Raw genomic sequence first — 19,839 nt, forward strand, 5'->3', positions numbered from 1 at the left:
TGATGTTTGCAGATGACATTGTGATCTGTAGTGAGAGCAGGGAACAGGTGGAGGAGAAGCTAGAGACGTGGAGGTTTGTCCTGGAAAGGAGAGGAATGAAGGTTAGCCGCAGCAAGACGGAGTATCTGTGTGTGAATGAGAGGGACCCAAGTGGAAGAGTGAGGTTACAGGGAGAAGAGATCAAGAAGGTGGAGGATTTTAAGTACTTAGGGTCAACAGTCCAGAGCAATGGAGAGTGTGGAAAAGAGGTGAAGAAGCGCGTACAGGCAGGCTGGAACGGCTGGAGAAAAGTGTCAGGTGTGATGTGTGATAGAAGAGTTTCAGCTAAAATGAAAGGAAAGGTTTACAAAACTGTGGTGAGACCAGCCATGTTGTTTGGTCTGGAGACAGTGTCCCTGAGGAAAAGACAGGAGGCAGAGCTGGAGGTAGCAGAACTGAAGATGCTGAGGTTCTCTTTGGGAGTGACCAGGATGGATAGGATCAGGAATGAGGACATCAGAGGGACAGCACATGTTAGAGGCTTGGAGATAAAGTCAGAGGACAGACTGAGATGGTTCAGACATGTCCAGAGGAGAGAGTGAATATATTGGTAGAAGGATGCTGGTTTCCCACTGCCAGGCAGGAGGCCTAGAGGAAGACCAAAGAGGAGGTTTATGGATGTGGTTTAAAGAGGCAATTGATTCGCTGTGGTGACCCCTGAAGGGAAAATTCGAAAGGAAAATAAGAAGATGCTCGCCACTACATTAACTTACACATGTGGCATTACCTGCTACATTAGCTTGAACATGCTAGTCATGTGCAGGTTAATGAACATGTAGTCCGTGCTACATGTACATGAACCTGCACATGTAGCATTAGCCACTATGTTAGCCTGAACCAGATCATGCTAGTCACTACATTAACCTACACATGTAGCATTAGCCGCTACGTTAGCCTGATCATGCTTGTCACTACATTAACCTGCACACGTAGCATTAGCCACTACGTTAGCCTGAACATGCTAGTCACTACATTAACCTACACATGTAGCATTACCTGCTACATTAGCTGAACATGCTAGTCATGTGCAGGTTAATGAACATGTAGTCCGTGCTACATGTACATTAACCTGCACATGTAGCATTAGCCACTATGTTAGCCTGAACCAGATCATGCTAGTCACTACATTAACCTACACATGTAGCATTAGCCGCTACGTTAGCCTGATCATGCTTGTCACTACATTAACCTGCACACGTAGCATTAGCCACTACGTTAGCCTGAACATGCTAGTCACTACATTAACCTACACATGTAGCATTACCTGCTACAATTAGCTTGAACATGCTAGTCATTTGCAGGTTAATGAACATGTAGTCCGTGCTACATATACATTTACCTGCACATGACTAGCATGTGTGACTGGCATGATCTGGTTCAGGCTAACATAGTGGCTAATGCTACACGTGCAGGTTAATGAACATGTAGTCCGTGCTACATGTACATTAACCTGCACATGTAGCATTAGCCACTGTGTTAGCCTGAACCAGATCATGCTGGTCACTACATTAACTTACACATGTAGCATTAGTCACTATGTTAGCCTGAACAGGTAGCTTTAGTTAGTATGTTAGTGTAAACAAGATCTGACTGTCTGTCTCTCACCTGTCTTTCTGTCTCTCACCTGTCTTCTGTCTGTCTCTCACCTGTCTGTCTGTCTCTCACCTGTTGTGTCTGTCTGTCACCTGTCTGTCTGTCACCTGTCTGTCTCTCTCTCCTGTCTGTCTCTCACCTGTCCATCTGTCCACAGTTCGGCATCGTCCCCCCCTCAGCCCCACAGAGCCGCCATCACCGTGAGTAACCACGGCAACGGCTTCTATGGAGACCGCCACAGCAACCTGACGACAGTGGCGCTGCCCCAGAATGCCGTCATCGTCATGGCAACGACGGCCACTACCATCGCAGGGGGAGGAGGCGGAGGAGGCGGGGCTGGTTGTGAGGAGGCGGGGCCGACGAGGAGCCTGTCACTCACCCGCTCTGGACAGCTGCTGCTCTCCCCTGCCTCCCCCCTCCCTCTACGACCGCTCCCGCCTCCCCTCCCCTCCCTCCTCCTCCTCCCCCGCCCCCCGGCCCTCCCCCCTCCTCCCCCCCAGCCGCCAGGCGTGGCCACGCTCTCCCTCACCCTCCTCCCCTCCCCCGTCATCGGAGGCCTGCTCCTCACCCCTCCCCCTGCTGCAGCCCCTTCCCTCCGTCTCCCCCCTCATCCCCCTTGTCATCTCCCCCCTCTCTCCCCCCGGCCTTCGACCCCGACTCCTTCCTGAACTCCCCCAAACAGGGGCAGACGTACGGCGGCCCCCCTCCAGCCCCTCAACTGCCCTCTGCGCCTCCTCCCCCCTGTCTCCCCCCTCCCTCGCCCTCTCCCTCTCCCCCACTTCCACTCCTCCCTCCTCTGTCTCACCCCCATCGTCCCTCTCCTCCCTCTCCTCCTCGGAGGCGGACCGCAGAGACTCCGCCCCGTCATCCTCACCCCTCTCCTCCTCCCTCCCTCCCTCCCTCTCCCTCTCGCTGTCCCCCACCTCCTCCGTGGCTCCGCCCCTCCTCCCCCTCTGTCTGGAGCTGGGAGGTCTGGGGGAGTCGGAGAGAGGCCGAGGGGAGTCTGGTGGTGAGGGGGAGGTGATGGAGCGGAGAGTTGATGATGATGATGATGATGATGAAGGAAGGGCTCCGCCCACCAAGCTGGCGCTGCTGCAGGTGAGTCACCCGGCGTGTTCCTGGGACTATTTTCTGTGTCGTATTCCTCCACCTACGACCTCTTTCTGTTTCTGTCACTCAGACAAGCCCCGGCTCCTGCAGCTCGTCTCCACGACAACAGACGACCAGCTCCGCCTCCCTACTCCTTGTCTGCCAGGACTCGGCCAGCCAGCCAGCCAATCAGACTCAGCTACAGGCTCCTGAAGCCCCACCCCCAGCTGAAATCTCCCATCAGCCCCTGGTGCTGCAGAAGCCGGTTGCTCTAAGCTCCGCCCCCGACATGCACCCTCCCACCTCCCCGATCCAGGTGAAGGAGGAGAGCGGACAGACCTTCGATGCCGAGGACACCCGCATGGACACGCACCTGTCGGAGGAGGCGGAGCCCTGTGAGCGCGGGGGGGAGGAGCTGGACATCTCCTTCGACAGCCAGTTCCCCGACCTCATCTCTGACCTCATCACTGAGGAGGCCAATCCTGTCGCTGCTCCACCCCCCGCCGTGTTCCCGGTCCGCTACATGGTGCCGCCCCAGCCCTCCCCCTCCTCCTCCTTCCTCCCCTTCCCTCACCCACTGCCCTCCTCCTCCTCTTCCCGCCTCTCCACCATCACAGACTTCTCACCGGAGTGGTCGTACCCCGAGGTAACCAATCAGCATCCAGCACTCACCTCCACCTGTACAGCAGAGTTAGAAATGACTAAAACCTGACAACACACCTGGCAGAATGATATAAACCTGCAATAAGTGGATAAAAACGTGACAGAAATCTAATCAGAATGACTTTAAACCTTTTAACATGAACTGGAATTTATCTAAAATAGATAAAAACTCATCTGAAATAACAAAAAAAATAATAGCCAAATTAAATAAAACTTCTCCGGTTTAGTCTTCTCAACTTTATGAATCCAAAATATCTTTCTGAATGTTTAAAATGAATGTGTCATAGAATCTCTCCACAGGACAAAATGTGTCCTAAAGCTCTTAAAGCTGATCTAAAACGGTAGAAACACTTCAGAATGAGTGAAAATGACTCAACCTGGTGCAGAATGAGCTGAAGCTCTGAGCTGCTGGTCCACAGGGGGGCAGCAGAGGGACAGTCCAGATCTGCTCAGCTCCAGGGTGGATTTTATTTAATGAACCCTTAAAATAAATAACTTTACCGTCATCAGTCAATTAGTTTTGTTAGTGATGAATCAGATTGTTGTGTTTTTATTCTACCTGCTTCTTTCCTTTTAGCGTTAAATCCGTAATTTTCCCCAAACTAAACCTTCGTGTCTCTCTGCAGGGGGGCGTGAAGGTTCTGATCACCGGGCCATGGAGCGAGCCGGTGGGTCGCTACTCCTGCGTGTTCGACCAGAGCACCGTCCCCGCATCGCTGATCCAGCCCGGAGTCCTGCGCTGCTACTGCCCCGGTACCGATCCATGTCACATCACAACACCTGGAAACCTCATGTGGTTCTTCGAGGAGAAACGTACACAATAACCACTACAATAGCCTAGCTACACACCGTTAGCTGCTCAGTTAGCCTAAACAAGCGAATGTTAGCTACTCAGTTAGCCTACACAAGCTAATGTTAGGTTCTCAGTTAGCCCGAACAAGCTAATGTTAGCTACTCAATTAGCCTGAAAAAGCTAATTTTAGCTACTATGTTAGCCTGAACAGTTGTAAATGTTCTTTGATTTTTCAAATGCATTCAACTCCATCTAACCCACCATCCTCAAAGACAAGCTCACAGAGATGGGAGTGGATCCTTCCTGTGTTTCATGGATCACAGATTACCTGACAGGAAGGCCACAGTTTGTCAGGCTGGGGAACTGTGTTTCTGGGACATTAATGAGTAGTACTGGGGCTCCACAAGGAACAGTCCTGGCTCCATTCCTGTTCACTCTGTATACATCTGACTTCAAATGCAGCACTGAGTCCTGTCACATTCAGAAATACTCTGATGACACTGCTATGGTGGCATGTATCAGAAATGGACATGAAGCTGAATACAGAGATCTGATAAGTGCCTTCAGTGACTGGAGTCACAAAAACTGCTGCTACTCAACGCCTCAAAGACAAAGGAAATGATCATAGATTTCCACAGATCCGAACCCCCTCTTCATCCAGTGAACACTTGTGGACATGGAGATGGTGACATCATATAAATATTTAGGTGTCCACCTTGATAATAAGTTGGTCTACAAATGTAGACTTCATCCACAAAAAGGGCCAGAGCCGACTTTATTGCCTCAGAAAACTTTGATCTTTAGACATCTGCAGTAAGATGCTGCAGATGTTTTATCAGTCTGTGGTAGCAAGTGTCCTGTTTTATGCTGCAGTCTGCTGGGAGGCAGCATAAAGCAGAAGGATGCAAGGCGTCTGAACAAACTGATTTAAAAAAAGCTGCTCTGTGGTTGGAATCAGATTGAACACATTGGAGGATGAGGTGGAGAGACGGGCACTGAGAAAGATGGAGGCCATTCTGACAAACATGGATCATCCACTTCACATCTGCCTCAATGAACAACGAAACATCAGTGGACGGCTCCTATCCCTGCGCTGCAAGACCGAAAGATTTAGGAAATCTTTCTTGCCATCAGCAGTCAGGCTATTCAATTCAAAATTAAACAGATAAGAACCCTGACAACTGAATTTCCCTTCGGGGATGAATAAAGTGATTCTGATTCTGAACAAGCTAATGTTAGCTACTATGTTAGTCTGTAAACGTCAACCACTGCATCAGCCTAAAATAGAACATTAGCTTCTCAGTTACCCTAAACAAGCTAATGTTAGCTAGTATATTAGTCTGAATATATGACATCAGCCACTACATCAGCCTAAAATAGATTAACTTCTCAGTTAGCCTAAACAAGCTAACGTTAGCTAGTATGTTAGTCTGAAAATGTGACGTCAGCCACGACATCAGCCTAAAATAGAATGTTAGCTTCTGTTTTAGCCTGAATAAGCTAAGGCTAGCTAGTATGTTCGTCTGAAAATGTGATGTCAGCCACTGCATCAGCGTAAAATAGAATGTTAGCTTCTGAATTTGCCTAGATAAGCTAATGCCAGCTACTATGTTAGTCTGAAAATGTGACATCAGCCACGACATCAGTGTAAAATACGTTGTTAGCTCTTCGGTTAGCCTAAACAAGCTAATGTTAGGGTCTACGTTAGCTGTAATAAAGTAGCATTAGTCACTATTTTAGCCTGAACAAGCAAGTGTTACCTTCTAGATTAGCTGTAATAAAATAACTTTAGTGACTATGTTAGCCTAAACAAGCTAATGTTTGGGTCTATGTTAGCCATAATACAGTAACTTTAGTCACTATGTTAGCCTGAACAAGCTAATATTAGCTAGTATGCTAGTCTGAGAATGTGATGTCAGCCACTACATCAATCTAAAATAGAACGTTAGCTTCTCAATTAGCCTAAACAAGCTAATATTAGCTACTACATTAGTCTGAAAATGTGACGTCAGTCACTGCATCAGTGTAAAATAGATTGTTAGCTTCTACTTTATCCTAAACAAGCTAATGTTAGCTAGTTTGTTAGCCTGAAAATGTGATGTCAGCGACTGCATCAGCCTTAAGTAGAATGTTAACTTTAGTTTTAGCCTAAATAAGCTAATGTTGGGATCTAAGTTAGCTCCGAAAAGTAACATTCAGCAACTATGTTAGACAAGCTTAATTAAAGGTCTACATTAGCTGTAATACAGTAACATTAGCCACTATGTTAGCCTAAACAAGCTTGTGTTAGGGTCTGCGTTTGTTTGTTTATTTCATTCATTTGTAAAATAAAAAAATGTTTCATGTAACACAATAAAGTAACATTAGCCACTATGTTAGCCTAAACAAGCTAATGTTTGTGTCTACGTTAGCTGTAATAAAGAAGCATTAGTCACTATGTTAGCCTAAAGAAGCTAATGTTAACTAGTATGTTAGTCTGAAAATGTGACGTCAGCGACTGCATCAGCCTTAAATAGAATGTTAGCTTCTCAGTTAGCTTAAGCAAGCTAATGTTTGCTTCTGTGTCAATCTGGAAATGTGACATCAGCCATGACCTCAGCCTAAAATAGATTGTTAGCTTCTCAGTTAGCCTAAACAAGCTAATGTTAGGGTTTACGTAGCTGTAATAAAGTAACATTAGTCACTGTTAGCCCAAAACAAGGTATTATTAGGTTCTATGTTAACCGTAGTAAAGTAGCATTAGTCATTATGTTAGCCTAAACAAGCTAATGTTAGCTGCTACGTAACCCTCATAAAGTAATGTTTGCCTCTGTGCTAGCTAAACAAAGCAATGTTAATCGTTACCTGAGGACGAACACTCACCTTTCTCACCTGTCCGACTCTGTCTCTGCCCCTCAGCCCACGAGGCCGGCCTGGTGTGTCTGCAGGTCCTGGAGTCCGGAGGTTCTGTCTCTTCGTCGGTTCTGTTCGAGTACCGGGCGAGGAACGCCAGCTCTCTGCCCAGCTCTCAGCTAGACTGGCTCTCATTGGACGGTGAGACACAACTCATCCAATCAGTACCAATCAGTAACAATAATGACTCGGTCCTCAGTGCCTGGTCACGCTTGGTCTGGTCTGGTCTAGTATGGTTTAGTCATGTTCTAATCCTGGTTTTGGCTTTGGTTTTGGGTCTTGGTCCTGGTCTAGTACAGTGTACAGTAGTCTTGCTCAAATTCTGGTCTTGTCTAGTATGGTGTAGTCATGTTCTAGTCCTGGTCCTGGTCTAGTACAGTCTACTCTGGTCATGCTGTAATCCTGGTTTTGGTTTGTCCTGGTCCTAGTCCTGGTCTTCGTCCTGGTCCTTGAGTCTTAGTCCTGGTCCTGGTGCAGATTAATGAAACAGAACTTCTTAAATATGAAACAGAAACAAGAGTTTAGTAGAAAAGACTCAGAGTCCATCTGTTCCCCTCCAACGGTTTGGTGCAGGATGTTTTTTGGTGTTTTTTTGGAGTCTTCTGGTGTTTTTTGTGATTATTTCTTTTGGTGTTTCCTGTTCCTGTCTTGTTGTCAGACTTTTCCTTCACTCTTTGGAGACGGTGTTTACAGATTACAGGGTCAGTGAGACTTTTGACTCTCACCTCTTACTTTAGTATTTATCTCTGTACCTGAGAACCCACGTCTGAAAGGACTAGAAGGACCTCCTTTATCAGAACAGGAAGAACCTTTCAGACTAGAGAAACTAATCTAACCTTCAAGTGGTCTCAGTCCGTCAGCATCCCTTCAGCCTACATGTCTCACCTAAAATCCTCCAAAGTAAATAGTTTACTGGAACCAGATAGTGGATATTAAGGAAGAAAAGTCTCAAAAACCTTGATTAACAACAAACAAAAGCATCAAAACCTGGATATGAACCAACAGAAGTGTCAGAAAAATGAATATTAACAAAAGATAGTGTCAAAAACCTGAATATTAACCACCAAAGTGTGAAACCTGAACACCAGACTGCTGCTGGAGCTCTGTGGTTGAAGGTTTGGTTGTTGTTTCTCAGACCTGCCTCCAGACGGTGCAGATGAGTCGTTAGAGTGTGTGTGTGTGTGTGTGTGTGTGTGTGTGTGTGTGTGTGTGTGTGTGTGTGTGTGTGTGTGTGTGTGTGTGTGTGTGTGTGTGTGTGTGTGTGTGTGTGTGTGTGTGTGTGTGTCACTGGTTTCTGTCAGGAATGTCACAGACACTCTATCAGCCCCTCCTCCCCCTCCCTCCGGGTTTCCCAGCATGCTTTGCTGCAGTGTTTGGACATCCAGACTGAGCTCAGACTGCTGCAGTTGGAGGCTTTAACTCCAGCTGATCCTCGCTCAGCCTGCTGCCTGACTGTCGGTGTGTGTGTGTCTGTGGGTGTGTGACATCACGGCGTACCCAGCATGCCCCTCACCTAAGCTCAGAGGGGCAGAAGATGGACGCTCCTCAGCAGCAGGATGGTGTCGGTAGGGCCAGCTCTGCCTGTGTGTGTTTTTGTGGTGGTTGTCATGGTTATGCAGCTGCTGGCCGCCGTGGCAACCACCAGTGCCTTGTGATGAGTGAACGTTCATTCAGTCCAGCTGATGTGTTCTGGTTGCTGCTAACAGACGCACTAATGCCTCCAGATTTAGTTTGAGATGTTTCAGAAGAGCTCCGTTATTTAGTATTTGAACAGAAGATTGTCCAGAAGGAAATGAAACCTGTCAAAAATTACTGTGGAAAACAACTTCAAACTTTTCAATTACTTGGAATTATTCCAGACTTCTTGTAGTCTGGAGTGGTCTTAAATGAGTCTAGAATGATTTGAATGGTTTGATACGAATCTAGAATGACCTGAAATAAGTCTAGAATGATTTGAAATGAGTCTAGAATGACCTGAAATGAGTCCGGAATTATCTGAAGTGAGTCTAGAATGATCTAAAATGAGTCTAGAATGATTTGAAATAAGTCTAGAATGATTTGACTCTAGTATGACCTGAAATGAGTCCAGAATTATCTGAAGTGTGTCTAAAATGACCTAAAATGAGTCCAGAATGACCTGAAATGAGTCCAGAATGACCTGAAATTAGTCCAGAATGACCTGAAATGAGTCTAGAATGATCTGAAATGAGTCTTGAATGATCTGAAATGAGTCAAGAATGATGTGAAATGAGTCTAGAATGATCTGAAATGAGTCTAGAATGATGTGAAATGAGTCTAGAATGATCTGAAATGAGTTTAGAATGATTTGAAATGAGTTTAGAATGATTTGAAATTAGTCTAGAATGATTTGACTCTAGTATGACCTGAAATTAGTCCAGAATTATCTGAAATGAGTCTAGAAAGACCTGAAATGAGTCCACAGTTATTTGAAGTGAGTCTAGAATGACAAAAAATTAGTCCCAAATGACCTGAAATGAGTCTAGAATGATCTGAAATGAGTCTAGAATGATTAGCTTACCTTACCTTACCTTAGCTCCATCAGCGTAGCTTTAACCTCTGTGATAGCTGCTCGCAATTTTTGTTGATGTTTGTGCTTCCAGTTCAGTTTGTGCAGGTTGTTTTTCTGTCCATCAGTCAGTTACACTGCTACAGCTAGCATTAGCTGCAGGCTCAGAGGCACAGCTAACCTCTCAGTGTTAGCATTAGCCTAGCACTGTTAGCTGGGTGAGTTCCAGCTGCTCTGACACCAGCAGGTGTCAGGAATTATTCAAGTGTTTTCAGGAGACATCTGTAGAATTTGACGTTCAGCCAGAGAGTTTTAGTTTCGTTTTATTTTTCTTTGACATTATTGTGTGTTTCTTTGTCGTTATTGTGTGTTTCTTTGACATTATTGTGTGGCTCTTTTGGATCATTTGCTTCATGTTGTGGTAGTTTTTTGTGATCTTGTGGTTTGTTTTTTATTGAAGCGACTAATTCATGTGCAGTGATGGATAAACTACCGTGTCATGAGAATGTTTCAGCTGTAGGTGAGCAGGGAGTCCCCGGTGTGTGTGTGTGTGTGTGTGTGTGTGTGTGTGTGTGTGTGTGTGTGTGTGTGTGTGTGTGTGTGTGTGTGTGTGTGTGCAGGTCACCGTGTGTTGGGCTATATTAGGGACGCTGCTTTTATTTCCTTCACACGGTGAGACTGTGCCAGGCGGCCGAGCGATTGAAGTCAGTCAGATAGTTTCCATGTGAGACACTGTATGTGTGTGTGTGTGTTCATCCAATCAGGCTGGTGTGTGGGTGACGTCCATCAGCTGATTGGCCGGTGCAGGTGATGCAGCAGGTGCATGCTGGGAGCTGTAGTCGCTGAGTGTTCCTGTGCTGTGTGCTGCAGATAATCAGTTCAGGATGTCCATCCTGGAGCGTCTGGAGCAGATGGAGCGCAGGATGGCAGAGATGTCTGCCCGGGACCTCCACCACCACCAGCAGCAGCAGCACACGCAGCAGACCGGAAACCAGCTGGCCACGCCCCCTCCACCTCTACCTGAAGACCACGAACAGGTGAGGCAGCCGTTCCTTCAGACAGACAGCGGTTCTTTCATGGCTCTGTATGTTCATCACCGTGGGGTTTAGAAACATGTAGCAGCACACTCACAGTTACTCTACAACACACAGAGGCACTGAAAAAGATTCAGAAGAGACATAAAACCTTCAAAAATATCACTATGAAGAGGAGTACCGTCCCTCAGGACACAAAGTCTCCTTAAACAGACTCAGAATAGCTAAAAAGACAAAGTAAAGCTGCTAACAGATCCTCAGTCTGTATAACAGAGGGGCAGAGTCGCCTCTAAAGAACAACATGAAGCTCAGGTGTCCTGGTGGCTGTTAGTAGAAGAAAACAGGTGAATCAGAGAGTAAAGTCTGTAGAGCAGCTCTGCCCTGACCTGTGCTGAACCTCCCCCCTCTGATGTCATGGCAAGTTGGCAGATGGAGCCGTCGGGTTAAAATAGACTCAGTGTGACAGAGAGCGACCTGACCTTAGATACAACAATTACAGCTGCAGCCACAGCCCTGCTGCAGCCTGTTGTCTGCACCAGCAAATAGCCAGGTCCACCTGTTAGTCATTACCAGCAAATATCCAGGTCCACATGTTAGAGTCACTGCCATGAACCAGCAAATATCCAGGTCCACATGTTAGAGTCATTACTGTAGACCAGCAAATATCCAGGTCCACATGTTAGTCACTGCCATGAACCAGCAGATATCCAGGTCCACGTTAGTCATTACTGTAGACCAGCAAATATCTAGGCCCACCTGTTAGAGTCATTACCAGCAAATATCCAGGTCCACATGTTAGAGTCACTGCCATGAAACAGCAGATATCCAGGTCCACGTTAGTCATTACTGTAGACCAGCAAATATCTAGGCCCACCTGTTAGTCACTGCCAGCAAGGATCCAGCTCCATGTGTTAGAGTCACTACCAGCAAATATCCAGCTCCATGTGTTAAAGTCACTTCCAGCAAGTATCCAGCTCCATGTTTTAAAGTCACTACCAGCAAATATCCAGCTCCATATGTTAGAGTCACTACCAGCAAATATCCATCTCCGTGTGTTAGTCATTACCAGCAAATATCCAGCTCCATGTGTTAGAGTCACTACCAGCAAATATCCAGCTCCATGTGTTAATCACTACCAGCAAATATCCAGCTCCATGTGTTAGAGTCACTACCAGCAAGTGTCCAGCTCCATGTGTTAGTCACTACCAGCAAGTATCCAGCTCCATGTGTTAGTCACTGCTGTAGACCAGCAAGTATCCAGCTCCATGTGTACCAGTCCATGCTGTTAACTCAGGTTATTTCAGATTAGCCCAGCTAGCTCAGTTTAGCCCAGCTCGCTCAGGTTAGCTCAAATTAGCTCAGGTTAACCCAGTTAGCTCAGATTAACCCAGCTAGTTCTGATTAGCCCAGTTAGCTCAGGTTAACCCAACTAGCTCAGGTTAGCCCAGCTAGCTCAGATTAGGTCTGCTAGCTCAGGTTAGACCAGTTAGCTCAGATTGGCCCAGCTAGCTCTGATTAGCCCAATTAGCTCAGGTTACCTCTGCTAGCTCAGATTAACTGAGCTAGCTCAAGTTAGCCCAGCTACATCTGATTAGCCCTGCTAGCTCTGGTTAGCCCAATTAGCTCAGGTTACACTGTACAAAAGTGCTGTTTTAGCTGCCTGCTGTCCTACAATGCTACCTGTATGTGTCAGTCCTCACAGTGGTTTGAGAGGAGGATTGTGGGAGTTTGTGAGCGGATGATGAAGGGAGGAAGATGGACGGGAGGAGGAGGAGGAGGAGGAGGAGAGAGGCTTCATCACTCTGTCCGTCACCGAGGGATGACACTGCTGCACCTGGCTGCTGCTCAGGGATACACACACCTGATACACACTCTGATACACTGGAGGTACACACCTGAAACACACCTGATACACACCTGATACACTGGAGGTACACACCTGAAACACACCTGATACACACCTGATACACTGGAGGTACACACCTTGATACACACCTGATGTTGTTTGTTGTTGACGTTGTTGTTGTTGTTTGTTGTAGAAGCGTGAACAGTGACAGTCTGGACCTGGAACAGGAAGTTGACCCTCTGAACGTCGACCACTTCTCGTGCACGCCGCTGGTAAACACACACACACGAACACGTTGAGAGGCGTCGCTGTGTGTGGTGTTGCCGTGGTGACTAAGTGCCTGTGTGTTGCAGATGTGGGCGTGTGCGCTCGGCCACCAGAGGGCAGCAGAGCTCCTGTACAGCTGGAACAGTCTGGCCCTGGGGATCCCTGATTCGCTGGGACGCCTGCCGCTCGCGGTTGCTCGTTCCCGCGGACACACCCGCCTTGCCACCACGCTAGAGGAGCTGCACACGCAGCGCACACACGTGACGCCCCGGGACTCGCACACGCCTCCCACCGACACACACACTCCAGCCATGCCACAGCCACAGCTTCCTCCTTCTCCTCTGTCCACCAGCCCCGACACAGGTAGGGCTCACCTGCTGGTACCTGAGGACATCCCAGCTCTCTGATTGGTTGAGGCCATTCCAGCTCTCTGATTGGTTCTAACGTGTCCCCTCTCCCCCTACAGGTTTGAGCTCTTCCAGCAGCCTCCCCTCCCCCAGCGACCCCTCCTCCCCCTCACCAAGCTCCGCCTACTCCAGTGGCCCCGCCCCCATGGACACCTCCCCCTCCTCACCTTCGTCTCCCTCCTCGTCCTCCTCACTGCCTGTCTCCCCTCCCTCCCCCTCCTCCCTCCCTGCTGTGTCCATGTGGAGGGAGGAGCCCAGCGCCGCCTTCAGTGCAGGTAACTCAGGTAACTCTGCTGCTCATTGGTCTGAGGCTGACTGAAGCCACCGGTGTGTGATTGACCCCCTGATTGGTCGGCTGCAGGTCTGACCCCCGGCGGCTCCAGAGACTCCCCCCTGTACCTGATGGACTATGAGAGCTCCGCCCACAGCCACGCCCACAGCCGACCGGCGACGCTAGAGGAGACACTGCTGAGCTACAGCGAGAACGCCGAGAACGAAGGCGAGGAGGAGGAGTACCTGGAGGAGGAGGTCCTGCAGGTACGTCTCTGTACGACACCTGAGACCCGCATGCCGCCCCACTGCTGACCCTGTTGCTATGATTGCCCTCTTCAGGTCGACATGGCAACGCTGGCGGAGCAGATCATCGAGGCGACTCCAGAGCGAATCAAACAGGAAGACTTCCCCAGGGGGGCGGAGTCACCGCTCAGAGAGAGGCGGGACAACCCCGCCATCCAGGACACCTGGCTGGCCAACTACCTGGAGACGGTCGACGCCCACACACACTCCCCGCCCAGGTCAGTGTCGCCATGGAAACAGTGCTCCCTGTGCATTCTGGGTCATAACTCAGGGCTGAATGTGTGTTCCAGGCGAGTGTGCCCCCCCTCTCCCCTCAGCGCTCTGGCCCTCCAGAGACTCCGCCCCCCCTCCTCTGCGGCGTGGGCAGAGTTCCTGAACGCCTCGGCCAATGGGAAGATGGAGAGAGACTTTGCCCTGCTGACGTTGACAGACGGCGAGCAGAGGGAGCTGTATGAGGCAGCCAGGATCATCCAGAACGCCTTCAGGAGATACAAGGTCCACACCTGACAGAGACCCCACTGATCAGCAGATAATCAGTCAGAGAATTCATCAATATGTTGATCAAAAATGATGAGCTGCTCTGTGATTGGTTGAAATGTCATACGACTGCCTGTTATGCTGTTAAGGCTAGTCAGTAAAGGTTAGCACATGTTAGCTCATGTTGGTTCAGGTTAGCCTATCTAGCCATGCTAGTTCAGTTGAACCAGCTAGCCCAGTTTGGTACAGCTACTCAGATTAGCCCAGCTAGGTCATGTTAGCCCAGGTAGCTCATATTAGTGTAGCTAGCCAGGTTCACTCAGATTAGCCCAGCTTGCACAAGTTAGTGTAGCTAGCCAAGTTTACTCAGATTAGCCTAGCTAGCTTAAGTTAGTGTAGCTAGCCAGATTTGCTCAGATTAGCCTTGCTAGCTCAGATTAGCCCAGATAGCGCAGTTTAGAACCGCTAGCTCAAGTTAGTGTAGCCCACCAAGTTTAATCAGATTAGCCCTGCTAGCTCAGGTTAGTGTAGCTAGCCAGGTTGACTCAGATTAGCCCTGCTAGCTCAGATTAACCCAGCTAACTCAGGTTAGCCTAGCTTACGCAGGTTAGTCTAGCTTGCCAGGTTTACTCAGATTATCCCTGCTAGCTCAGGTTAGTGTAGTTAGCCAGGTTTACTCAGATTATCCCTGCTAGCTCAGGTTAGTGTAGCCAGCCAGGTTTACTCAGATTAGCCCAGCTAGCTCAAGTTGGTGTAGCTAGCCAGATTTACTCAGATTATCCGTGCCAGCTCAGGTTAGTGTAGCTCGCCAGGTTTACTCAGATTAGCCTAGCTAACTCAGGTTAGTGTAGCTAGCCAGGTTTACTCAGATTAGCCCTGCTAACTCAGGTTAGTCTAGCTCGCCAGGATTGCTCAGATTAGCCCTGCTAGCTCAGATTAGAACAGCTAGCTCAGGTTAGTGTAGCCCACCAGGTTTAATCAGATTAGCCCTGCTAGCACAGGTTAGTGTAGCTAGCCAGGTTAGCTCAGATTAGCCCTGCTAGCTCAGGTTAGTGTAGCTAGCCAGGTTTACTCAGATTAGCCCTGCTAGCTCAGATTAGCCCAGCTAACTCAGGTTAGCCTAGCTAACTCAGGTTAGTCTCGCTCACCAGTTTTATTCAGATTATCCCTGCTAGCTCAGGTTAGTGTAGCCAGCCAGGTTTACTCAGATTAGCTCAGCTAGCTCAAGTTGGTGTAGCCAGCCAGGTTTACTCAGATTAGCCCAGCTAGCTCAAGTTGGTGTAGCTAGCCAGGTTTACTCAGATTATCCCTGCCAGCTCAGGTTAGTGTAGCTCGCCAGGTTTACTCAGATTAGCCCAGCTTGCTCAAGTTAGTGTAGCTAGCTAGGTTAGCCCACATTAACCTTGCTAACTCAGGTTAGCCTAGCTAACTCAGGTTAGTGTAGCTAGCCAAGTTTACTCGGATTACCCCTGCTAGCTCAGGTTAGTGTAGCTAGTGTGTTGTTGTGTGTTACCTGTGTTCCACCTGGACTCAACTGATGGGTAATCCTGGTTGTGTGTTCAGGGTCGGAGGCTAAAGGAGCAGCAGGACATGGCTGCTGCCGTCATCCAGCGGTGCTACAGAAAGTACAAACAGGTGTGTGTTGCTGTTGTGTGTCTGCTGGTGTGTAGTTGTGTAGCTTCACTAACACTGAACTAACCTGCTGTGTCTCCACCATCTCTCTCTCTCTGGCTAGCTAACATGGATAGCTCTGAAGGTAATACGGCTGACAGTAGACGTAGTGTGTAGTCAACGATCGCTCTGTGTCTGTTAATGTGTGTGTGTGTTGTGTAAACGTGACTGCACATAGTGAATATTTTCTTTATATTTTCATTCACATGTCCATAAAATGTCAAGAAAACTTATTTCGTCACAAAAAGACAAAATAATTCAGCTTACTGTAAGACGTATTGTTTATTGTCTGGTTTAGTCCCAGTTTATTACCTGGTTTAGTCTAGTTTATTGTCTGGTTTAGTCCCAGTTTATTACCTGGTTTAGTCTAGTTTATTGTCTGGTTTAGTCCCAGTTTATTGGCTGGTTTAGTCCTAGTTTGTCGCTAGGTAACCCTCTGAGATGCAAGTTGGGCCCTGACAGCGAGTCACCGACGACCTGTAAACAAGAAGTAGTTTTACCCATGGTTCCTCTGTTGACCCTCCATGTCCTCCTCAGTACGCCCTCTACAAGAAGATGACCCAGGCCGCCATCCTGATCCAGTCCAAGTTCCGGTCGTACTACGAGCAGAAGCGTTTCCAGCAGAGCCGGAGGGCGGCGGTCCTGATCCAGCAGTACTACCGCAGCTACAAGGAGTACGAACGTCTGAAACAGGCGCCGAGAGGGGCCGCTAGCCACAACCCCAAGATCAAGTAGGTCCAGTAATCTGATTAGTACCAACAACTAGCCACAAACCCAAGATCAAGTAGCTCCAGTAATCTGATTACTACTGATAAATAGCCACAACCCCAAGATCAAGTAGGTCCAGTAATCTGATTACTACCAACAACTAGCCACAAACCCAAGATCAAGTAGCTCCAGTAATCTGATTACTACTGATAAATAGCCACAACCCCAAGATCAAGTAGGTCCAGTAATCTGATTACTACCAACAACTAGCCACAAACCCAAGATCAAGTAGCTCCAGTAATCTGATTACTACTGATAAATAGTCACAACCCCAAGATCAAGTAGGTCCAGTAATCTGATTACTTACCAGACAGAACACTCCCAATCCGATGCTTTCCATAGCAACACCACTCAGTTCTCAGACCAGTTAGCAACCAGTTGGCAGACCAGCAAGCAACCAGTTAGACGAGTTAGTAGATCAGTTATCAACCAGCTAGCAGATCAGTTAGCAAACCAGTTAGCAGACCAGCAAGCAGACCAGTTAGCAACCAGTTAGTAAATCAGTTAGCGACCAGCTAGCAGAACCACCTCCTGGTTGTGGTTCCTGTGGACAGACCAAATCTTCTAACTGAACTGTTTCTGAACAGAGGCTCCTTCCTGACCAAGAAGCAGGACCAGGCAGCCAGGAAGATCATGAGGTTCCTGCGGCGCTGCAGACATAGGTGAGTCCCAGCCTCCAGGTGTTCCTCCAGGTGTTCCTCCAGGTGTTCCTCCAGGTGTGTTTCTGACCCTTACTGTGTTCCTGTAGGATCAAGGAGCTGAAGCAGAGCAGGGAGCTGGAGAGGAGAGGCCTGACCACCTGAAGGTCCACCACGGATCCACCTGTCCTCCTCAGAGCGCCGACCCTCAGCGCCGCCTGGCAGGCACAGCTCCTTTCTTTGCCCTGAGCGGAGTCTAGCAGGAAGAGAGCGGGTCGAGCCGTCGGTCCTGTCTGACTTCAACCAACACAGCAGTGATCAACTTTAGCCTGAAGTCGATCATTTGTTCAGCTTCAGGAGATCTGAACCCTCCTGTCAGACTCAGCTCAGGGCAGACGGAGCACAGTGGGTCGGAGGAGCTCAACGAAGCTAACGAAGCTACTTCTATTTAAACACAATCACTTATAGAACGTTCTATATATATATAAATCTATATATTCTAAAGTCAAGTTCCTAGATGCTCTGGATGTTTATTTATTACAGCATGAACCGTGTGTGTGTGTGTGTGTGTGTGTGTGTGTGTGTGTGTGTGTGTGTGTGTGTGTGTGTGTGTGTGTGTGTGTGTGTGTGTGTGTGTGTGAGGTCCAGTCTTAAGGACACACCTCTGACCTCTGGCTCACCTGAAGACGCTCTGACAACTCGGCATGCTGGGTAACGTAGTGACTCAGAAGGCAGACCTGGGCGTAGTCCTCCTGATTCCGTGTTCTGGTGACGCTGTGAGGTCAGACGGGTCCCTCCATGTCTGGACTGTAACGAGTCCGGAACCCTGACGGCGACTCAGCAGCGGCGACGGCACTTTGTCTCCACCAATCACTGCTGCTGCTGGGTTTCCTGCCACGCTGCTCGCAGTCCTGCTGTTTTTATGACGTGTGCTTTATTAGGCAGAGACTCAACGGTGCTGCGGTGATGTCACGGTGACGTCGCAGCGCCGAGGCCCGAGCATGAGCTTCGTTTCTACCTAGAAACAGTCGGTTGTTATTGTTGAGCTGTTGCAGTGACGCTTTGCATGAGTTTGTATTTCAACGTTCTGCATTTCAAACCTTTAAACCGATCGATAACTTTACCATGGAGTCATCAATAAATCAGCTGTTTGTTACTTCCTGTCCTGTTTCTGCTTCCTGTTCAGGAAACACTGAAACCATAACAATACAACGACACGCTGAAACCGTGACAACACGACTACACGCTGAAACCGTGACAACACAACGACACGCTGAAACCGTGACAACACAACGACACGCTGAAACCGTGACAACACAACGACACGCTGAAACCGTGACAACACAACGACACGCTGAAACCGTGACAACACAACGACACGCTGAAACCGTGACAACACAACGACACGCTGAAACCGTGACAACACAACTACACGCTGAAACCGTGACAACACAACTACACGCTGAAACCGTGACAACACAACGACACGCTGAAACCGTGACAACACAACTACACGCTGAAACCGTGACAACACAACTACACGCTGAAACCATGACAACACAACTACACGCTGAAACCGTGACAACACAACGACACGCTGAAACCGTGACAACACAACTACACGCTGAAACCGTGACAACACAACTACACGCTGAAACCGTGACAACACAACTACACGCTGAAACCATGACAGCCCCTCCTGTCGTTCCGGTCTGAAATACTGAGTCCGGTCTCTGATGCCTCTGTAAAAACAACCTGTAAGACCAGAACCAGTCTGGTTCTAAACAGGGTCCCTCCACCAGACTGGACTCCTATTGGTACCAGAACCACCGAGTTCTGCTGGAGCTGCTGGACAATCTTCAGATCTGTTCACCACCATATCCTCTTCCCCACCTCCCTGGTCTCAGAACCAGACCTCCACTGGTCCATGTCTTCACGACCAGCCCAGAAGTCTCTGAAGTTCTCAGTCTATCTCCAGGGGTTCCTCCAGGGTCAGTCTATCTCCAGGGGTTCCTCCAGGGTCAGTCTATCTCCAGGGGTTCCTTAAGGGTCAGTCTATCTCCAGGGGTTCCTCCAGGGTCAGTCTATCTCCAGGGGTTCCTCCAGGGTCAGTCTATCTCCAGGGGTTCCTCCAGGGTCAGTGCTCGGCCCCTCCATCCAACCAAAGGTTCCTGGTCCAACCTCCACAGCAGAACATCTTTACACCTGACAGACTGCAAAATAAATCAGAAGTCCTGTTCCATCAGTACTTCCTGTAGACACCATGGTTCTATTATCTCACTAGAACCTGTTCTATCTTCTCTGACTAGATCTTTGATGTGGTGGATCTACTCTCACATGGACGTCTTTGGATAAAACCTTAGGATTAATAGAACTGTAAACAACCACAGACACTAACATGGTGACGTGGCGCCGTCTAGTGACCAGCAGCTCTGTGGTGAGTCAGAAACAGAACCTCAGATTTAATCAGAACTGAACAGAACCTCTGAGAACAAACTGTTGAAGACTCAGATCCTAAAGAACGTTTTAAAGAACATTTAAAGAATGTTTGAAGAACGT

The 19,839-nt window shown here is 48.4% G+C and overlaps 1 protein-coding gene and 1 long non-coding RNA gene across 2 annotated transcripts; both read left to right on the forward strand.

The window, feature by feature from the left end:
* Positions 1–1,062: 1,062 nt before the first annotated feature.
* Positions 1,063–18,436, forward strand: LOC110972472 (calmodulin-binding transcription activator 2-like). The gene is given in 20 exon segments (XM_051944779.1): positions 1,063–1,070; positions 1,751–2,249; positions 2,252–2,336; positions 2,339–2,730; positions 2,813–3,367; positions 4,011–4,137; positions 7,076–7,210; positions 10,467–10,633; positions 12,324–12,517; positions 12,670–12,748; positions 12,830–13,106; positions 13,210–13,425; positions 13,512–13,687; positions 13,763–13,944; positions 14,017–14,221; positions 15,767–15,838; positions 15,939–15,959; positions 16,412–16,605; positions 17,230–17,304; positions 17,391–18,436. Coding segments are annotated over 20 exon segments (3,714 nt in total). The 3' UTR covers positions 17,446–18,436.
* LOC127532727 (uncharacterized) lies at positions 16,614–17,223 on the forward strand. Its single transcript, XR_007940375.1, has 3 exons — positions 16,614–16,715; positions 16,769–16,821; positions 16,928–17,223. It is a non-coding gene; the product is annotated as an uncharacterized LOC127532727 (long non-coding RNA).
* Positions 18,437–19,839: the final 1,403 nt, after the last annotated feature.

The sequence above is a fragment of the Acanthochromis polyacanthus genome, chromosome 24 (assembly GCF_021347895.1).
Source record: "Acanthochromis polyacanthus isolate Apoly-LR-REF ecotype Palm Island chromosome 24, KAUST_Apoly_ChrSc, whole genome shotgun sequence".
NCBI lineage: Eukaryota > Metazoa > Chordata > Actinopteri > Pomacentridae > Acanthochromis > Acanthochromis polyacanthus.